Source organism: Pithys albifrons, chromosome 9 (assembly GCF_047495875.1).
Source record: "Pithys albifrons albifrons isolate INPA30051 chromosome 9, PitAlb_v1, whole genome shotgun sequence".
NCBI lineage: Eukaryota > Metazoa > Chordata > Aves > Passeriformes > Thamnophilidae > Pithys > Pithys albifrons.
The window spans coordinates 4,954,562-4,971,542 of record NC_092466.1 but is presented as its reverse complement, the minus strand read 5'-3'; the positions used below and the strand labels follow the sequence as shown (position 1 = coordinate 4,971,542).

At 50.8% G+C, this 16,981-nt stretch overlaps 1 protein-coding gene across 1 annotated transcript in view; it reads left to right on the top strand.

Annotated features, from left to right (window-relative positions):
* Nucleotides 1–16,981, top strand: part of DMBT1 (deleted in malignant brain tumors 1) — a 101,075-nt gene that overhangs the window by 40,682 nt on the left and 43,412 nt on the right. Inside the window, exons 21-38 of the mRNA XM_071564067.1 lie at nucleotides 7–318; nucleotides 715–756; nucleotides 1,201–1,512; nucleotides 2,491–2,802; nucleotides 3,855–4,034; nucleotides 4,443–4,754; nucleotides 5,608–5,919; nucleotides 6,872–7,183; nucleotides 8,464–8,485; nucleotides 8,541–8,845; nucleotides 9,785–10,096; nucleotides 10,155–10,166; nucleotides 11,409–11,722; nucleotides 13,122–13,312; nucleotides 13,625–13,836; nucleotides 14,072–14,244; nucleotides 14,770–15,158; nucleotides 15,783–16,042. Of these exons, the coding sequence (XP_071420168.1) occupies nucleotides 7–318; nucleotides 715–756; nucleotides 1,201–1,512; nucleotides 2,491–2,802; nucleotides 3,855–4,034; nucleotides 4,443–4,754; nucleotides 5,608–5,919; nucleotides 6,872–7,183; nucleotides 8,464–8,485; nucleotides 8,541–8,845; nucleotides 9,785–10,096; nucleotides 10,155–10,166; nucleotides 11,409–11,722; nucleotides 13,122–13,312; nucleotides 13,625–13,836; nucleotides 14,072–14,244; nucleotides 14,770–15,158; nucleotides 15,783–16,042 (4,284 nt within the window). The remainder of the gene's footprint in view (nucleotides 1–6; nucleotides 319–714; nucleotides 757–1,200; nucleotides 1,513–2,490; nucleotides 2,803–3,854; nucleotides 4,035–4,442; nucleotides 4,755–5,607; nucleotides 5,920–6,871; nucleotides 7,184–8,463; nucleotides 8,486–8,540; nucleotides 8,846–9,784; nucleotides 10,097–10,154; nucleotides 10,167–11,408; nucleotides 11,723–13,121; nucleotides 13,313–13,624; nucleotides 13,837–14,071; nucleotides 14,245–14,769; nucleotides 15,159–15,782; nucleotides 16,043–16,981) is intronic.

The following is a 16,981-nucleotide window of genomic DNA, read 5'->3' as shown; positions in this document are numbered from 1 at the left end:
TGCCAGATGCCAACCTGCGTCTGTCTGGCGGGAGGAATGGCTGCGAGGGCCGTGTGGAGCTGTACAATGGCAGCACGTGGGGGACGGTGTGTGATGATCAGTGGGACCTGCAGGATGCCCAGGTGGTGTGTCGGCAGCTGGGCTGTGGGCAAGCTGTGGCTGCCCTGGAGATTGCCCACTTTGGTGTCGGCTCTGGGCACATCTTCCTGGACGACGTGCAGTGCAGTGGGGACGAGCCCTCCCTTCAGATGTGCAGGCACAATGGCTGGGGTGTGCACAACTGCAGACATGTGGAGGATGCCGGTGTCATCTGTGCAGGTTTGTGGGCAGCAGGGACCACTGGCACTCAAGAAGGTCACACCAGATGGGTTTTGGTGTCATCCTTCAGGAGTAGCCATGCAGATCTCCCTCAGCAGAGCAAGGAAAGAGCAGTGAGGTGGCAAAGAGCAGGACTCAGAGATTGCAGAGTTGGAAAGATGGGGCAGGTTGGTTTGCATGTCAGGCTGCTGTCTGGATGAAGGAAAGAAAGGATAGAACTCCACACTCTATTTCCCCATTAGTCTTCCAGCCTGGCTTTTCATGTCCATCTCCATCTCTATGTCCATGTCCATATCCCTATCCATGTCCATGACCATGTGCACGTCCACGTCAATCCAGTCCCACAAGCCTGCTGCATTCACTGCTGTTTCGTTCACTGCCTCTTCTTTTTTGCAGCTGCCCATCCAACCCCTCCTGCGGACTGGTCATACACAACAGGTAATTCCTGCCCTCCCATCTTAGGTTCAGCCTTGCAGTCAGATCCAGCCTGGCACAAGAAGAGAGAGGACCTACTGTTCTGATCCTGCTCAGGGCATGACTGCTGGTCCTCTGTGCCTATGCCACCTCCAGGGTGCATGAGTTGGCTCCTTCAGGGCATGGGTCACCCTCAAGGGGCACTTTTCTGCAAGTGATCTAGTGCTTCGAGCAACTCTGTCCCCAGGCAGCTCCCACAGGCCCTCAGCAGCAGGTTCTTGGATGGGGCAAATCTGCCACCTGCACGGCTGAGGTCTTTGCTCAGTCCCTGTCCTCCCCTGGTCCCCCTGGGTTTGCAACACCCCAGATCAAGGTCACTGGGACACAATGTCCAAAACAGCTTGGGAGGTGGGGGCTGTGTGTGCCGGGCTGGAGTGACCCTCACCCATGGCTTGTACTCTGTGCCAGGTGCCAGCCTGCGCCTGTCCGGCGGGAGGAACAGCTGCGAGGGCCGCGTGGAACTGTACGATGGCAGCACATGGGGAACGGTGTGTGATGATCAGTGGGACCTGCAGGATGCTCAGGTGGTGTGTCGGCAGCTGGGCTGTGGGGAAGCCGTGGACACCCCTGACAGCGAGAGCTTCGGTATTGGCTCCGGACACATCTTCCTGGACGACGTGCAGTGCCGTGGGGATGAGCCCTCCCTCCAGATGTGCAGGCACAATGGCTGGGGTGTGCACAACTGCAGACATGTGGAGGACGCCGGTGTCATCTGTGCAGGTGTGTGGACAGCAGGGACCACCAGCTCTTTTGCATGTCATTCCAAGTGGGTTCCAGATCTGTCTGTTGGGAGTAGCCATGCCGAGCTTCATTGGGAGAGCCAGGGCAGACAGCCAGGGTTGGAGTCTTCTGCTTCCTTGGACTGAATCCCATGTCATGCAAAAACCTCATTTCAGCATGGAGAGCACAAAGTAGGCTCTTCACAATTCCTGGTGTAGGCTTGGTGTTGGGCAAAAGCAGGATTTCAAAATTATTCTTTTTGAGGATGGGGTAGGGCCAGGGGCATGTCAGGTTGGTGTATGGATGGGGGAAGACAGCACCAATTCTTTCTTCCCCCTTTAGTCCCCCAGCCTGGCTTTTCATGTCCATGCCCATGACCATGTGCACTTCCTTGTCCTTCCACTGCCACGAGCCTACTGCATTCACTGCCATGAGCCTACTGCATTCACTGCCGTTTCATTCACTGTCTCTTCTTTCTTGCAGCTGCCCATCCAACCCCTCCTGCTGAGTGGCCATACACAATAGGTAATTCCTGCTCACCCAGCATAGTTTCAGCTTTGCAGTGGGCCCAGTCTGGCAAAATAGGATATTAGGGTGTTCCTCCTTGGCTGATCCCGCTCAGTGCATGACTGTTAGTCCCCTCTGCCTTTGAAATCTCCAAGATACATGAGTTGTCCCGCTCAGGGCATGGATCACCCTCAAAGGCTTCAAACAGTTTTTCTGCAGATGACCCAGTGCCTCAAACAGTTCTGCCCTGAGGGAGCTCCCAGAAGCTCCAGGCTTCATATCCCAGGACAGGGTAAATCTGCCATCTCCATGCCAGCAGTCTTTGCCCAGTTACTGTCCTCGCCTGCTCCATTGGATCTGCACCACCCCAGCTCATGTTAACTGGGCAAGAAGTCTAAGACAGCCTGGGAGGTGAGGGCTGCGTGTGCAGGGTTGGAGCACTCCTCACCCATGCCTTGTGCCCTGTGCCAGGTACCAGCCTGCGTCTGTCGGGCGGGAGGAACGGCTGCGAGGGCCGTGTGGAGCTGTACGATGGCAGCACGTGGGGGACGGTGTGTGATGATCAGTGGGACCTGCAGGATGCCCAGGTGGTGTGTCGGCAGCTGGGCTGTGGGGAAGCCGTGGACGCCCCACGCACTGCCCACTTTGGTGTCGGCTCCGGGCGCATCTTCCTGGACGACGTGCAGTGCAGTGGGGACGAGCCCTCCCTCCAGATGTGTAGGCACAATGGCTGGGGTGTGCACAACTGTGGGCACGTGGAGGATGCCGGTGTCATCTGTGCAGGTGTGGACTCTGGATCCTTAAAATTCTCCTAAAAGTTTTAGAGGAAAAAGAGAAATTCTAGTTAAATTATTTAAATCATGGAGAAAATACAAAATGAATATTGTTTTCTCCAAAATTCTCTAGTTTTATTGAAGGATTCGTTGTGTCTAATTCTGGCATCATTTTAAGCAAAATAGTGCACTGCTTCTCATCTTTCAGTAGGGCACAATATCTTATGAGTTGCAATTCATATGCCTGGCAGTTTTCATATGGCAGCACTATTGCAGCCCTGTGGACATCAGTTTAGGGAAAAGACACGGTCTTGGCTTTCCAAGCAGCATCTTGCTGTGTCCCTGAAGTCTTGGTGATCTGTTCAAGCCATTGCTCTGCTTTGCTCCTGCACTCAGGTCAGCAGAGGCTTTTTCCATCACATTGAAGGGCTACACATACATGCTGCTGGTCCAACCCAGGTTGAAGGCAGGAAATCTCTGCTCTGCATCCCAAATTCCAGCAGGATCCAATGCAAATTACGTCTCCTTGTTCTGGAGCATAATCCATTTTGACATCAGTTTTCTTCATACAGCTATCTTTCATTCAAAGACTGAAGTTCATTTTCTCCCCCCTGCCCCCCCCCCCCCCCGCCCCAGTTTCCTATTATAATTTGCTTGTCATTAAATAATTTCCTTTCTTGTTTAAATAATTTTTTGTTAGCTTACTGTCTAACTTTACTGTAGAGGTCTTGTATGTGGGCAGCAGAGATCACCAGCTCTTAAGGAGGTTCACTGGGTGGGTTTTGGAGCCCTCCTTGGAAAGCTGCCATGCTGACTTCAGTAGTGCTAGGGTGAAGCAGTAACTCTGAGGTTTTCTCCTGCCTATGAGATGAGCATGTGTCATGCAAAAGCCCCTTTGTACAGAGATGACACAGCAGACTCTCCAGACTCACAGGTGCTCAGTGAGGTGGCAAAGAGCAGGACTGTGGGACCACAGGGAGGGGAGGATGGGGCAGGACCGGGGTCATTTTGGGATGGTGTCTGTATGGGGTGGGACAGGACAGGGCTCCATGCTCTCTACAGAACTTAGTGATCGATCCTGGCATTCCATGTCAAATGCCAAGGCCACTGCCATTGTACTAATGACCTCCCTAACAGAGCTGTCCACAGCAGTGGAAAAGAATGACACAGAGCAGAGGACCCACATAGAGGAGATGATCCCCACAGCACTGTCGCCTGTCACAGCAGAGAGGAGCACACCAGGTAATCCTGTCCACTGTCACTCACCATTCTACTGTATGCTTCAGATCTCCCTTTCAGACCTGAATGCACTGCAGGGAGTCTCACAGAATGACAAGTCAGAGCTCCATGCTCTCTTCACACACTAGTGTCCCAGCTCTTCTTGTCTTCTGCATTGCCATGTCATTGCCATTGCAATAATGACCTCCCTCACAGGGACATCCACCCCACTGGAGATCACCATCACAGTGCCATCCACTGCTGTGCCAGGTGTGTCCACCCCAGCAGAGGTGACCCCCACAGTGGCAACGGGTACCAGAGCAGAGCACAGCACACCAGGTAACCTTCTCCACTCCCACTCAATGGTCTCCTTAGTGATCCTGATCTCTTTCCCAAGAGTGACCCTCACCCATGCCTTGTGCCCTGTGCCAGGTGCCAGCCTGCGCCTCTCAGGCGGGAGAAACAGCTGCGAGGGTCGCGTGGAGCTGTACGATGGTAGCACGTGGGGGACAGTGTGTGATGATCAGTGGGACCTGCAGGATGCCCAGGTGGTGTGTCGGCAACTGGGCTGTGGGGAAGCCGTGTCTGCCCCTGGCAGAGCTCGTTTTGGTGTCGGCACCGGGCGCATCTTCCTGGATGACATGCAGTGCCGTGGGGACGAGCCCTCCCTTCAGATGTGCAGGCACAATGGCTGGGGTGTGCACAACTGTGGGCACGTGGAGGATGCCGGTGTCATCTGTGCAGGTTTGTGGGCAGCAGGGACCACTGACACTCAAGAAGGTCACACCAGATGGGTTTTGGTGTCATCCTTCAGGAGTAGCCATGTTGAACTCCACTGGCAGAGGCAGGGCACAGCAGTGAGGTGGCAAAGAACAGGACTGAGGGAGTGTACAATGGAAAACATGTTGCAGAGCTAGGGACAAGGCAGGCTCCTGCCTGGATGGGTGAAAATGCAGGACAGAGCTCCACACTTTCTTCTCCCATTAGTCCTCTATCCTGATTGTCATGTTCATGTCCATGACCATGTCCGTGACTGCGTAAGTCCATTCCCATAAGCCTGCGGCATTCACTGCCTTTCATTCACTGCCTCCTGTTTTTTGCAGCCGCCCATCCAACCCCTCCAACTCAATGGCCATACACAACAGGTAATTCATACTCACTCAGCTTGTGTCCACGTTTTCAGCATGCCTTAGCCTGGAAGAAGGGAAGAGAGGGGAACTGCTGGTCAGATCCTGCTCACAGCGTGACTGCTGGTCCCCTCTGCTCATCCCTTATCCAGGGTGCATGAGTTGTCCCCTCAGGGGACAGGTCGCCATCAAAGGTTCCAAAAGGCTTTCTTGCAAATGATATGGTGCCTTGATGACGCCTGGTCACAATCAGCTCCCACAGGCTCCCAGTTGCATGTCCCTGGAGAAGACAAATCTGCCTCCTGCATGCCCAGGATCTTTGCTGCATCCCTGTCCTCCCCTGGTCCCTTTGGGTCTGCACCACTATAGCTCATGGTCACGGCAGCAAAATCACCAATACAACTTGGAAGGTGGGGGCTGCATGAGCCGGGCTGGAGTGATGCTCACCCATGCCTTGTGCCCTGTGCCAGGTGCCAGCCTGCGTCTGTCCGGTGGGAGGAACGGCTGCGAGGGCCGCGTGGAGCTGTACGATGGCAGCACGTGGGGAACGGTGTGTGATGACCAGTGGGACCTGCGGGATGCTCAGGTGGTGTGTCGGCAGCTGGGCTGTGGGGAAGCCGTGGCTGCCCCTGGCACAGCTCGCTTTGGCGCCGGCTCTGGGCGCATCTTCCTGGACGACGTGCAGTGCCGTGGGAATGAGCCCTCCCTCCAGATGTGCAGGCACAGGGGCTGGGGTGTGCACAACTGCAGACATGTGGAGGATGCCGGTGTCATCTGTGCAGGTGTGTGGGCAGCAGAGACCACTGGCTTTTATGCAGGTCATTCCAAGTGGGTTTCAGATCTGTCCACCGAAAGCAGCCATGCTGAGCTTCATTGGGAGAGCCAGGGCAGAGAGGTGGGGTTGGCATCATGCGCTGCTTTGTGCTAAAGCACATGTCATGCAAAAGCCCCACTTTTGCACAGACAGGGCACAGCAGGCTCTCCACACATCCTGGTGTAGGCGCTCTGTGACAGTGGAAATGCAGGAATAAGGGATTGATCACTGGGACAATGGGACAGGACTGGGGACAAGTCAGGTTGATTCTCAGATAAGGAAAATGCAGGACAGAGCTCCACAATCTATTCCTCCATTGTCCTCCAGCCTAGCTTTCTATGTCCATGACCATGACCATGTCCATGACCATGTCAATCCTTTCCCACAACCCTGCTTCCTTTGCTGCCCTTTTATTCACTGCCTCTTGTTTTTTACAGCTGCCCGTCCAACCCCTCCTGCTCAACGGCCATCCACAACAGGTAATTCCTGCTCACCCCATTTATGCCCAGTTTCACAACAAGATCCAGCCTGGCATGAGAAGAGAAGAGAGGTGACCAGCTGGTCTGATCCTGCTCAGTTGATGACTACTTGTCTCCTCTGCCCATGGCATCTCCAGGCTGCAGGAGTTGTCCCCTTCAGGGGGATCACATTGAAGGGTTGCAAAGGGCTTTTTCGGCAAATCGCCTGATGCCTTGATGACCTCGGCCCACAATCACCTCCCATAGGCTCATAGCTGCATGTCCCTGGATGGGACAAATCTGCCTCCTGCATGTCCAGGGTCTTTGCTCCATCCCTGTCCTCCCCTAGTCCCTTTGGGTCTGCACCACCATAGATCAAGGTCACCACAGCAAAATCTCCAAAAAACTGGGGAAGTGGGGACTGTGGAGTGACCCTCACCCATGCCTTGTGCCCTGTGCCAGGTGCCAGCCTGCGTCTGTCGGGCGGGAGGAACAGTTGCGAGGGCCGCGTGGAGCTGTACGATGGCAGCACATGGGGAACGGTGTGTGATGACCAGTGGGACCTGCAGGATGCTCAGGTGGTGTGTCGGCAGCTGGGCTGTGGGCCAGCTATGGCTGCCCCTGGCACAGCTCGCTTCGGAACTGGCTCCGGGCGCATCTTCCTGGACGACGTGCAGTGCAGTGGGGATGAGCCCTCCCTCCAGATGTGCAGGCACAGAGGCTGGGGTGTGCACAACTGCAGACACGTGGAGGATGCTGGTGTCATCTGTGCAGGTGTGTGGGCAGCAAGGACCACCAGCTTTTTTGCATGTCATTCCAAGTGGGTTCCAGATTTGTCTGTTGGGAGCAGCCGTGCTGTGATTCATTGGGAGAGCCAGGGCAAAGAGCAGAGGTTGGAGTCTTCTGCTTCCTGGGACTGAAGCTGGTGTTCTGCAAAAGCCCTGTTGCTGCACACAGCCAGGGCATAACAGCCTCTCCATACATCCTGGTGTAGGAACTTATTGTGGAGGCAAAGAACACTTGTTGTGGGTTCATTCTTTGGGTCAGATGGGGCAGGACTGAAGACACATCAGACTGATATCTGGATGGGACAATGGCAAGTCAGAGCTCCATGCTTTCTTCACACACTAGTGTTCCAGCTCTTCTTGTCTTGTTCGCTGCCATGTCCATTGCCATTGCAATAATGATCTCCCTAACAGGGACATCAATCCCACTGGAGATGACCACCATTGTGCCATCCACTGCCCTGCCAGACGTGTCCACCCCTGCAGAGGTGACCCCTACAGCAACAATAGCTGCCAGAGCAGAGCAGAGCACACCAGGTAACACTCTTTACTCTCATTCACTGGTCTCCTTAGTGCCCCTGATATTCTTTCCCAGACTTGAATGCACTGCAGGGAGTCTCCCAGTCCTGGTCCACTCCAGTCAGGCCATTCCTGGCATCCAAGACCATGGGTGTGGGTGCCAGCAGAGCACAGTGGAGAGCTAGAAAATGGTTGGGGTGGTAGGAGCACAGAGGCTTGATTCCAGCAACTCTGAAGCCATTGCTGGTGTAGGAAATTGTCCAAGGATGGATACCATCTCAGTACAACCAAGGGAAATGTACAAGAGGAATCATTCTGCTTTGCCCCTCCAGCTCCTGCATGGGTACTACCAGAGCCATTTCCCAGACATATTCTGGGCTTTGGGATATGACTGCAAAAAGCAAGCTACTCCCTTAAATATTTTGCAATGCAAGATAGGTCACTGTAGCCATGGGGCTTCTGACCCCAGAGCAGGTGGTTGTGTGAAACAGCAAAAGTATGATGGTGATTTCAGCTGAATGAAGACCACTACAGGATATGGCAGAAGTCATATGACAGGGACTCCTTGATGGTGGTCTATTTGGGCTGCATGGCATGTGCTGATCCTGCTTGGAGCCTTTTTCATTGGGGTCCAAAACTTACATGTACCCGTAGCAACATCTCCCACCACAGACACCATATTCCACAGGTCAGACTTGCCCACCAAACCCGTCCCTGCCCTTGTAACACTCTGTAGGCTGCCTGTTGCAGGATCTCACCTGGAGACAGCAGAGTACTGGGCTGGTGGGACTTTGACCCTGTGTTCTGTGCCCTGTGCCAGGTGCCAGCCTGCGCCTGTCCGGTGGGAGGAACAGCTGCGAGGGCCGCGTGGAGCTATACGATGGCAGCACGTGGGGAACGGTGTGTGATGACCGGTGGGACCTGCGGGATGCTCAGGTGGTGTGTCGGCAGCTGGGCTGTGGGGAAGCCGTGGCTGCCCCTGGCACAGCTCGCTTTGGCGCCGGATCCGGGCGCATCTTCCTGGACGACGTGCAGTGCCGTGGGAATGAGCCCTCCCTCCAGATGTGCAGGCACAGGGGCTGGGGTGTGCACAACTGCAGACATGTGGAGGATGCCGGTGTCATCTGTGCAGGTGTGTGGGCAGCAGAGACCACTGGCTTTTATGCAGGTCATTCCAAGTGGGTTTCAGATCTGTCCACCGAAAGCAGCCATGCTGAGCTTCATTGGGAGAGCCAGGGCAGAGAGGTGGGGTTGGCATCATGCGCTGCTTTGTGCTAAAGCACATGTCATGCAAAAGCCCCACTTTTGCACAGACAGGGCACAGCAGGCTCTCCACACATCCTGGTGTAGGCGCTCTGTGACAATGGAAATGCAGGAATAAGGGATTGATCACTGGGACAATGGGACAGGACTGGGGACAAGTCAGGTTGATTCTCAGATAAGGAAAATGCAGGACAGAGCTCCACAATCTATTCCTCCATTGTCCTCCAGCCTAGCTTTCTATGTCCATGACCATGACCATGTCAATCCTTTCCCACAACCCTGCTTCCTTTGCTGCCCTTTTATTCACTGCCTCTTGTTTTTTACAGCTGCCCGTCCAACCCCTCCTGCTCAACGGCCATCCACAACAGGTAATTCCTGCTCACCCCATTTATGCCCAGTTTCACAACAAGATCCAGCCTGGCATGAGAAGAGAAGAGAGGTGACCAGCTGGTCTGATCCTGCTCAGTTTGTGACTACTTGTCTCCTATGCCCATGCCATCTCCAGGCTGCAGGAGTTGTCCCCTTCAGGGGGATCACATTGAAGGGTTGCAAAGGGCTTTTTTTGCAAATCGCCTGATGCCTTGATGACCTCGGCCCACAATCACATCCCATAGGCTCATAGCTACATGTCCCTGGATGGGACAAATCTGCCTCCTGCATGTCCAGGGTCTTTGCTCCATCCCTGTCCTCCCCTAGTCCCTTTGGATCTGCACCAGTGTAGCTCAAGTCACCACAGCAAAATCTCCAAAATATTGGGAAGGTGTGGGCTGTGGAGTGACCCTCACCCATGCCTTGTACTCTGTGCCAGGTGCCAGCCTGCGTCTGTCGGGCGGGAGGAACAGCTGCGAGGGCCGCGTGGAGCTGTACGATGGCAGCACGTGGGGGACGGTGTGTGATGACCAGTGGGACCTGCAGGATGCCCAGGTGCTGTGTCGGCAGCTGGGCTGTGGAGAAGCCGTGGCTGCCCCTGGCACAGCTCGCTTCGGAACTGGCTCCGGGCGCATCTTCCTGGACGACGTGCAGTGCCGTGGGGATGAGCCCTCCCTCCAGATGTGCAGGCACAGAGGCTGGGGTGTGCACAACTGCAGACATGTGGAGGATGCCGGTGTCATCTGTGCAGGTGTGTGGGCTAGCAGAGAGAAGCAACTTTTATGCATGTCATCCTCAGTGGGTTCCAGATCTGCCTGGTGGTGAGCAGCCATGCTGATCCACCTCAGCAGAACCAGGGCATAGAGTCAAGGCTGGAGTCTTCTGCTGCCTGGGATTGAAGCCCGTGTCATGCAAAAGCCCCATTTTAGCAGACAAAATGGACAGTAGGCTCTCCATATTTCCTGGTGGTGTGACCAAGAGCAGGATTGTGGGATCCTTGTGTTGGAAGGTTGGGGCAAGACTAGAGATACGTCAGGCTGATGTCTGGAAAGAATGATAGCAGGACAGAGCTCCACACTCTTTTGTGTCATTAGTCCTCCTGCTCTGCTTGCCATGTCCATTGCCATGTCCATTGCCATTGCAATAATGACTTCCCTCACAGAGACGGCAACCCCACTGGAGATCACCACCACAGTGCCATCCACTGCCATACCAGATGTGTTCACCCCAGGAGAGGTGTCCTCCACAGTGGCAACGGCTGCCAGAGCAGAGCAAAGCACACCAGGTAACACTGGCCACTGTCACTCACTGGTGTCCTTAGAGTCTTTGATATTCTTTCTCAGACCTGATTGCACCACAGGGAGTCACCCAGCCACGAGCCACTCCAGTTAGGGTATTTCTGGCACCCCAGGTTATAGGGAGGATACAAACAAAACATGGAGAAGATCTGGCAAATAGGGGGGCTTAGGACTGAGGGCAGGAAGTCGGTAGCCAACTGGTGAAGGAAACTGTCTATAGAGAGATTTCCTCTCAGTGCAACCAGTGACATGGCTCTCAAGAATCATTTTGCCTTCTCTGCTTTGGTTTCTGCATGAGTAGTACCAGAACTGTTTTGTGGACATGCTCTGGGATTGAGGATGTGTCTGGAGAAAAGAAGGCTGCTTCATCAAATTCAGGATAGGTCCCCATGGACCTGGGACTCCTGCCAAGGGAGGAGATGGACGAGTGAAACAGCCAAGTCACAATGGTCATTTCAGATGAATGAATGATGTTCATAGTATATCATAGAAGTCATACGACGGGCTCCTTGGAAAGGGAATAATTTGGGTGCAGGATATGTGCTGACCTTGCCTGGAGACATTTTCATTGGCACCAATTTCTTCTATCTCTACCTCCATCCCTCACCACAGACAGGCCATATTCCATGAGTAATTCTTGCCCACCAAACCCATCCCTGGCCTTGTAACAACCAGGCAGACTGCCTGTTGCAGGATCCCATCTGGGGACATTGGGGTGCTGGGCTGGGGTGTGACTTTTAGCCTCTGCCTCGTGCCCTGTGCCAGGTGCCAGCCTGCGTCTGTCGGGCGGGAGGAACAGCTGCGAGGGCCGCGTGGAGCTATACGATGGCAGCACGTGGGGAACGGTGTGTGATGACCGGTGGGACCTGCAAGATGCCCAGGTGGTGTGTCGGCAGCTGGGCTGTGGAGAAGCCGTGGCTGCCCCTGACACAGCTCGCTTTGGCGTCGGCTCCGGGCACATCTTCCTGGACGACGTGCAGTGCCATGGGGATGAGCCCTCCCTCCAGATGTGCAGGCACAATGGCTGGGGTGTGCACAACTGCAGACATGTGGAGGATGCCGGTGTCATCTGTGCAGGTGTGAACAGTGAAGGCAACTGTGTCTCTTGTGGAGCTCATGGCCTGACCCTCTGTGTCCCCATCCCCTCCTCCCTGTGGTCCCCTCCCTGATATCCTATGCCCCAGGGTGGGGCCATGTCTGTGCTTCAATACCTTTCCTGTGTTCAACACCTCTATTTTTGTCTCTTTTTCCTACACACCTACAGCTCCTGCGGCCACCATAACATCTTCATCAGGTAATGCTCTTTTGTGGCTCTTCTCCCCTTCCTAATTTGTGGGCTGTCTCCCTTTTGTACTTCTTTAAAGTTTCTTTTTGTCTCTCTGACGATATCACTTTAAACTTGTGTGATCATTCCTAGACAGGCTTTGATGTCCCCTTGCATTTGTGATGCCTAGTTTGAAGTTATGCTGGTTGGCTGTGCCAAGCCATTTCCTTGCTGGGTTCCTCAGCTCCTTCAAGGCCTAGGAAATATTGTCTAAATCTCTAATTTCTATCTGCATTCATCAGTATTGGGAGAATGGTGTTCAAGTATGGCAATGTGTAATCTTAGGAACTTCTGTTTGCTAGAGCTGTTAATTAGGTATTTTACCTTTTAGCCTTAGAAAGCAAATTTTAGATTTAGAACTTGACCATTCACAGATGAAAATAGTATGAAAGTGAATTTTGCTAGAGCCTGTCCAGTTGATCAGAGGAAGAGTCAGTGTCTGGGTACAGCTGATCATCCTAAGCTTGGAATAGCCTGTGAATCCCAAAATCCTGAGGCAGGGAGGCATAGATTGTGCTGGTGGGTGTTCCTGTTCAGGACTATAAAATGGGTTGTGAGCTTTACATGTCACTTCTTGTAGGATTTAAGTCCAGAGCTTGTATTCATCTCCCTACAGAAAAACTTCAAGGATTATCTGTATGTTTAACAAGAATTATGCTGTTCATGCTGACAGGAACACAGAAGCTTTTTGCAGCTGTGTTTGTAGGAGAAATAAGTTATATTTAAGATTTTCCCAACAGCCTGGGCATCCTATTTCAGTCTGAGTCCATAAAATTGCAGTTTCCGAGAAGACTTGCAAGTTATTTACCCTCCAAAGTCCTTAGAAGCAACAGAGTGGTTATGGGGAGGGTGCTTGTTGAAGAAAGTAGTTCCATTTAGACTGTCATGACACCTCCCAGAATCAAACCTCAGCTATAAAAAGGAGAAGAAACCAGAGCAAAAAGCATTAAAGTGTTTCCAGCCCAGCCTGAAGGGGGTAGTCTGACACCACAGATGTGTCAAGAATTTACAAATTCAACATGAAAGTAAAGCTAAAGTAAAAAACAAATATTTGTTTTGATTTGGCTCATACAGAACATCACCTACAGTCAGCAGGGGACCTGCTTTTCCACAGCTGTGGATGAGATATGTACAGCTCAAGTGCACTTTTGCAGAGGTTACTGTCAGTAAATTCTCTTCCATTTCTTTCTGCAGCACCGTATTTTTGTGGTGGCTCAATCTCAGATTCCTCTGGGATGCTGCAGAGTCCCTACTACCCTGGAAGTTATCCAAACAACGCTGACTGCGAGTGGCAAATACAAGTAGAGAGCAATTTCCGTGTTACACTCACATTTAGAGATATTGTGTAAGTAAAACATTGATTCTCTGGGCAAACAACAAAGTCAGAACCTACCTGAGAGGTTTGAAAACTTATCTGAAACAGGCAAACTTTCCAATTTTAAAGATACTTTCAATAACATCTGGCAGTTGGAAGACCAGATCAAAATCTGGATTACTGTGGTAATTTTTGCTCACAGTTTTCTGCTACAGCCACATACAAACCAAATAAAACCTCTGCTGTGAAAACTTCAAATGCTGAAAGACTTTATCACACGTTAGGCAGTGAAGTCAGAGTTTCTGAAATGGATTTGACAAGGTGCTGATGTTTGTTCACCAGGATGCAAAGCAGCACGTGCCAGCATGACTACATTGAAATCTATGATGGGCCTCGACATTCTGCCCCACTTCTTGGAAGACTTTGTTCTGGTTCCTTTCCCACATACGTGTCTTCTTCAAACATGATGACTGTTCGCTTTCATAGTGATTCTAGATACTCCTACAGAGGCTTTCAGGCTCACTACTCCTCCATCCCAGCAGATCACAACACCAGTAAGTCCTCAGTTGGTGTTTCTGAACAGGCAAACTTAGTTATTCCTTTTGTTTGCAAAATAAGTATTTGTGTAATCTTAAAGATATTTATGGAAAATGAATGATGTGTGTGGAATACAATGGGTTGGGTTGTGAACTGCCTGACTCCTAAATTAAGAAAACAACATTTGTCTCAATTGTAACCTTTATCAAATTCCTGCAGTCACTAATATGTCATTTCTTCTTCTTCTGCCAGCCCTTCTGTGTTTGCCAGACTACATGCATGCAGTGTTGAGCAGAGACTACCTCCAGTCTCAAGGCTACTCAGCCCAGATGGTCACCCTGAATGACAATCGCTGTAGACCAACAGTCACATCACAGGAGGTTGTGTTCAACATTCCCTACGATGGCTGCGGGACAATACGAGAGGTACATTCACTACTGGGGGCTCTGAATTGCAGGACCCACTGGGAGAAGAGTCATGCAAGGGCCATTGTGGCTAACGAGGCCTGGAGGGTTTTTGTGTTTCAGCTTTCTAAGGCTTAGGGAATATCTGTGATTAACAGGAAAGAGCTTCTAGGGGGGAAGGCATGGGGGGAAGCGTGAGAGAAAGCTTCATGAATTCTCTGTGGTTTAAAGTAGAGGAATGCCTGTGAATGCCCTGTGAGTGCCATGCAGGGTTGAGATGCCTGTGCACTGTGCAACTGGTGTTTGTACAGATGTTCAATGCGGTGGCTCTGCCTTGGATTTAACAGAGTTTTTCTCCACTGAATCCTGTTTAATTGCACACAATTTAGAATGCATGAGCAGAAAAGGTCAACATCAAGCTCCTTGGTTTAAAGTGCTTAAGATGAACCCACATTTTTAAAATGCATATTTGAGATTACCATAACTTATAACTTACATGGAATGTGACAAAAATGCAATTCTTTGTTTTAATTGCACATTGAACAGGAGAACAATGACACAATTGACTATTCCAACACAATCAAAATCACATCTTCTGGGTACATAATCAAGAGGAAAAAGAATATCAACTTACATATCAGTTGCAAAATGCTGCAGAAGACATGGAAGCAAGTAATGTATGCTGCTGAGGACACCATAGATGTGAATGAATACCAGTTTGGAAGATATGACATGAACATCACCTTTTATGATTCCTCAGCGTTCTCGCGGCAAGTGCGCAGCTCTCCCTACTTGATCGACTTGAACCAAAATCTGTACCTGCAAGCTTGTCTCCACAGCTCAGACCCAAATCTGAAGGTGTTTGTGGACACATGTGTGGCATCACCTGATCCACGTGATTTTAACACGCTGGCCTATGACATAGTCAGGAATGGGTAAGAGCTTCCTTCAAGTTGTTAGAACTGTATCTGTGATCTGCATTTATTTAAAAGAATAGCACCAGTCTGAGTTGGGTTAGAACTCATTATCAACAGGCTGTTAAAAGGGGTCTTTGGTTTCCTTTTATTTTAACAGTATGAACCTGGAAATAAGAAATTGCACTTAGACCTTACTAAGATTTCATTTCAATTACGTCCTATTTGTGCTATAAGCAAAATTCAAAGTATTGGGAGTGACATAAATGACATAGTGAAAACTGGTAGCAGGAACCTGTAATCCTAGGAGTTTATTTTAGTAAAGCCAGGCCAAGCATTAGACTAACTTTTTTATGCTCTGTATAGCACAGATATTAGTGAGAGTCTGTTCTCTCTTCTCATAGTGCCCTTCTCTTGGGAAAAAAAAAAAAAAAAAAGAGAAAAAAAAAAGAGTTGTCATGCTCTAACTGTTTCATAGAACTTAAATAATTCTATTGTTAAAGTCTATATGCTATGAATGTTGTATTTTCCCCATTGTTCTTAGTACCTGACTATGATATAATTTAGCTTTAATCTATCATAATTTTGCAAGTATGTGCATGTGTGCATCCATGAGGACTAATTAGGTTTTCCCTTCCCTTCCAGATGCCCCAGAGATTCTTCCTATGCCACGTTCTACTCCCCCTACAACTACTTTGCTCGGTTCAAATTCAATGCCTTTGAGTTCATGAGCCGCCACCCCTCAGTGTACCTGAGGTGTGAGCTGGTGGTCTGCAGGCTCGGGGATTATTCCTCCCGCTGCTACCGTGGCTGCTCCAGCAGGTCCAAGAGAGACACCAGCTCTGCCGAGGAAAGAGTGGACGTGGTTGTCGGACCAATTCAGCTCCGAGAAGGGCCTGCTCAGAGTGGGAATGTTACTACAGCCAAATAAATTTCTCTCATATTTGCTCTCAGGTGACTTCAGGCTTCAAGAAAAGTCATAGCTCCGCGTTTCTGACATCTGTCACTGAAATCTGCTCTTGATAACTTTGCCGTAAAAAGGAAGGGATCAGCTCCTTGCAAGCCTCTTTTTATCACCTGCATATTTAAAATGTATCACTGCTTTGGCTGTCCAAAGGGAGAGATTGCCTGTAAACTATTTCAGTGCTATAACTCCTTGAATAGACCTAATTAGCTCCAGGCTGTTATGTAACCTGATGGCGCTTGGGGACATGGTTTGGTGGTGGACGTGTCAGTGCTAGTTTAACATTTGGACTCAATGTTCTTAAAGGTCTTCTCTAACCTTAATGATCCCATGATTCCATGATTACCAGCTGGGATAAACCTCCCAGCCTTCCTGAGAACATTTCATTCCCTCAGTTGCCTTCTGCTTGTGAAGTTTACTGAGTTGTCATTCCTGCCAATACAAAGCCTGTCTGAATAGTTGAAAGCAAAGAATTCCCTTATTTCTGACTTTGATCTTGGAACTATCCCTTCAATGCAGGAACAATTTGTGCCCTGATCTTTAATATACTGAGATCAGACCCCACCAACCTTCACTGCTACCAGCTGGACTCTTCTGTGCTTCCTCCCCAGGAGGTTCCACTGCTGCTGACAACTCCCTCACACTGGGCTTTGGTGCTGTCACTGTCCAGGTGCTTGTTTTTTTGTTATTGATGGTTTTACTGCAAGACCAGCACCAAAGAAACTACTTTCAAATGAGATAAAGTCAGATCAAAGGTCAGCATCACACACTAAATGATTACAGGGCAAACATCACATACCACAAGCTGCCAAAATGCTTCACTGATGACAGTCATACACGTCCCATTTGAAGGAAGCCATCATATCTTTACAACAAATTC